The sequence below is a fragment of the Salvelinus sp. IW2-2015 genome, unplaced genomic scaffold (assembly GCF_002910315.2).
Source record: "Salvelinus sp. IW2-2015 unplaced genomic scaffold, ASM291031v2 Un_scaffold5006, whole genome shotgun sequence".
NCBI lineage: Eukaryota > Metazoa > Chordata > Actinopteri > Salmoniformes > Salmonidae > Salvelinus > Salvelinus sp. IW2-2015.
In genome coordinates, this window is record NW_019946274.1 from 6,820 (window position 1) to 8,665 (window position 1,846).

At 48.1% G+C, this 1,846-nt stretch overlaps 1 protein-coding gene across 1 annotated transcript in view; it reads left to right on the plus strand.

The window, feature by feature from the left end:
- The window catches only part of LOC112077874 (uveal autoantigen with coiled-coil domains and ankyrin repeats-like), a 7,538-nt gene extending 6,812 nt beyond the window's left edge, over positions 1–726 (plus strand). Inside the window, exons 3-4 of the mRNA XM_024144280.2 lie at positions 87–176; positions 676–726. Coding sequence (XP_024000048.2) covers positions 87–176; positions 676–726 — 141 coding nt within the window. The remainder of the gene's footprint in view (positions 1–86; positions 177–675) is intronic.
- Positions 727–1,846: the final 1,120 nt, after the last annotated feature.

The window sequence follows — 1,846 nt, forward strand, 5'->3', positions numbered from 1 at the left end:
CTCCTCTCTCTCCTCCTCCCTCCTCCGCTCTCTCTCTCCGTACCTCCTCTCTTCGTCCCCCCTCCTGCTCCCCCCTCTTCTCCACAGATGCTGAGAGTCAACACAGAGAGGTGGTTTCAATTATAGAACTCATCTCCTCAGTGCAGCTCAGGAGTTGTGTCTCTTTAGTCATTCTAGTAAAGTAAAATAAACACACAAGGCTCCCTGCATCTCTTGCATTTTATTTGCCCACAACTCTGGAAGACAAATCAATATATCTTGAAAATAAATTTGTGTTGATACGAATAGCGTCTAAATGTTGAGGGATGACCACCAGTAGTATCTGGCCCATAGCCCAACATGCTGACGACAACAGTAAGACTGCCATAGCCAAACACTGCTGACGCCACCAGTACAGACTGGCCATTAGCCCACTCTGACGACCCGCATAGACTGGCCCATAGCCCACACTGCTGACGACCCCAGTAAGACTGGCCCCATAGCCCAAACACTGCCGACGACCCAGTAAGACTGCCCTATAGCCATCACTGCTGACGACACCAGTAAAACTGGCCCATAGCCCACACTTGGCTGACCGACGCCCAGTAAAGACTGGGCCCGCTACCGCACACTGCTGCCATAACTGTGAAATACGGGGACAAGTGGATGATCTCAAAGAACTGTTGTTGTTTCCAGGCCACAGATGAGGACGTCAAGTCCGCCCTGTGCAGATCATTGCTCGCATGACGATACGAGGAGTTTGTCTGCTAAAATAGTCCTTTTCAGCATCAACAAAAACACCCGCTTGGACTCAAATCCACCATTCCACAGCCCCAGCTACAGAGCACCCCCGCTGTGGCCCTGCTGGGTCCCTGGCGAGTGTGAGTGTGTGTTGTGGATTGCCTGCTAGATTTCTGCTGTTGTGTCTGTTGTGTGGGAAAGATCCATGTTAGTATTCAAACATTAATTCCTCCTATATGTCTAGATTGGTTGCTGTGTTTTCAACAGGGAAACTAAGGACCAGTGTTGTGGTGGACATAGGAGTTATACAGTTAGATCTCATACGGTTAGATAAGAGAGGGTAAGGGTAGACGATGGGTTGTACCTAGCTAGGATGAAACTAGCATAGGAATGGACTCAAGTGGGTATCTGGTAGCGAAAGTGACCATAGAAGTGTACAATGCCTATTGAAACATGAGCATGAATGAACGCCTATGCAGGCCTTTCTCTGCCTTGACTACTGTGTTCAAAGCTCCATGAAACAGGGCATATTCATGCCTAGCTGCAAGTCTTCTGAAAGAAACTCTTTTAAATGGAATGTAGGTAAAGTTCTCCTCTAGGACTCGTAAGTGTTAGCATGTATATAGGGCTTGTGTGGTGGGGATTGGCCATGCTTAAGTTTAAATCCTCCTGACGTCGCCAGCAGTGAAACGGATCTGAAAACAAAGCCAGCAAAGTCCGCTGTTAACTGATCACATTCCCCCGCGGCGATCGGGACTCCCCCCGTCTTTCGTCTTTCATCTTTTGAGGTTCTTGGTTATATTGATAGAACCAATGCCCTGGTCATTTCAAACAGGAACCCTGAAGTCACCTACTCATTCAGGTTGGGAGCAGGCTCCTCCATCTTGGGCCATTGGGCCGCAGCGACTGTTTTCCCTGAAGGTCCAAACTGTATATCTTGATTCTTTTCATGAATCGACACTCCTCAAGCAGTCTCTTTAGAGCCATTGTCCACCAAACAAGTGAATGTGGGCTCTGCCACTTCCTGATTTGACTCAAGGAGTGTTCGCAACAACAACACTGTACCAATCTTAGACGAAACCTTAACCCTACCATAACTAACCCTACTCATTATGTGGTCCAGATC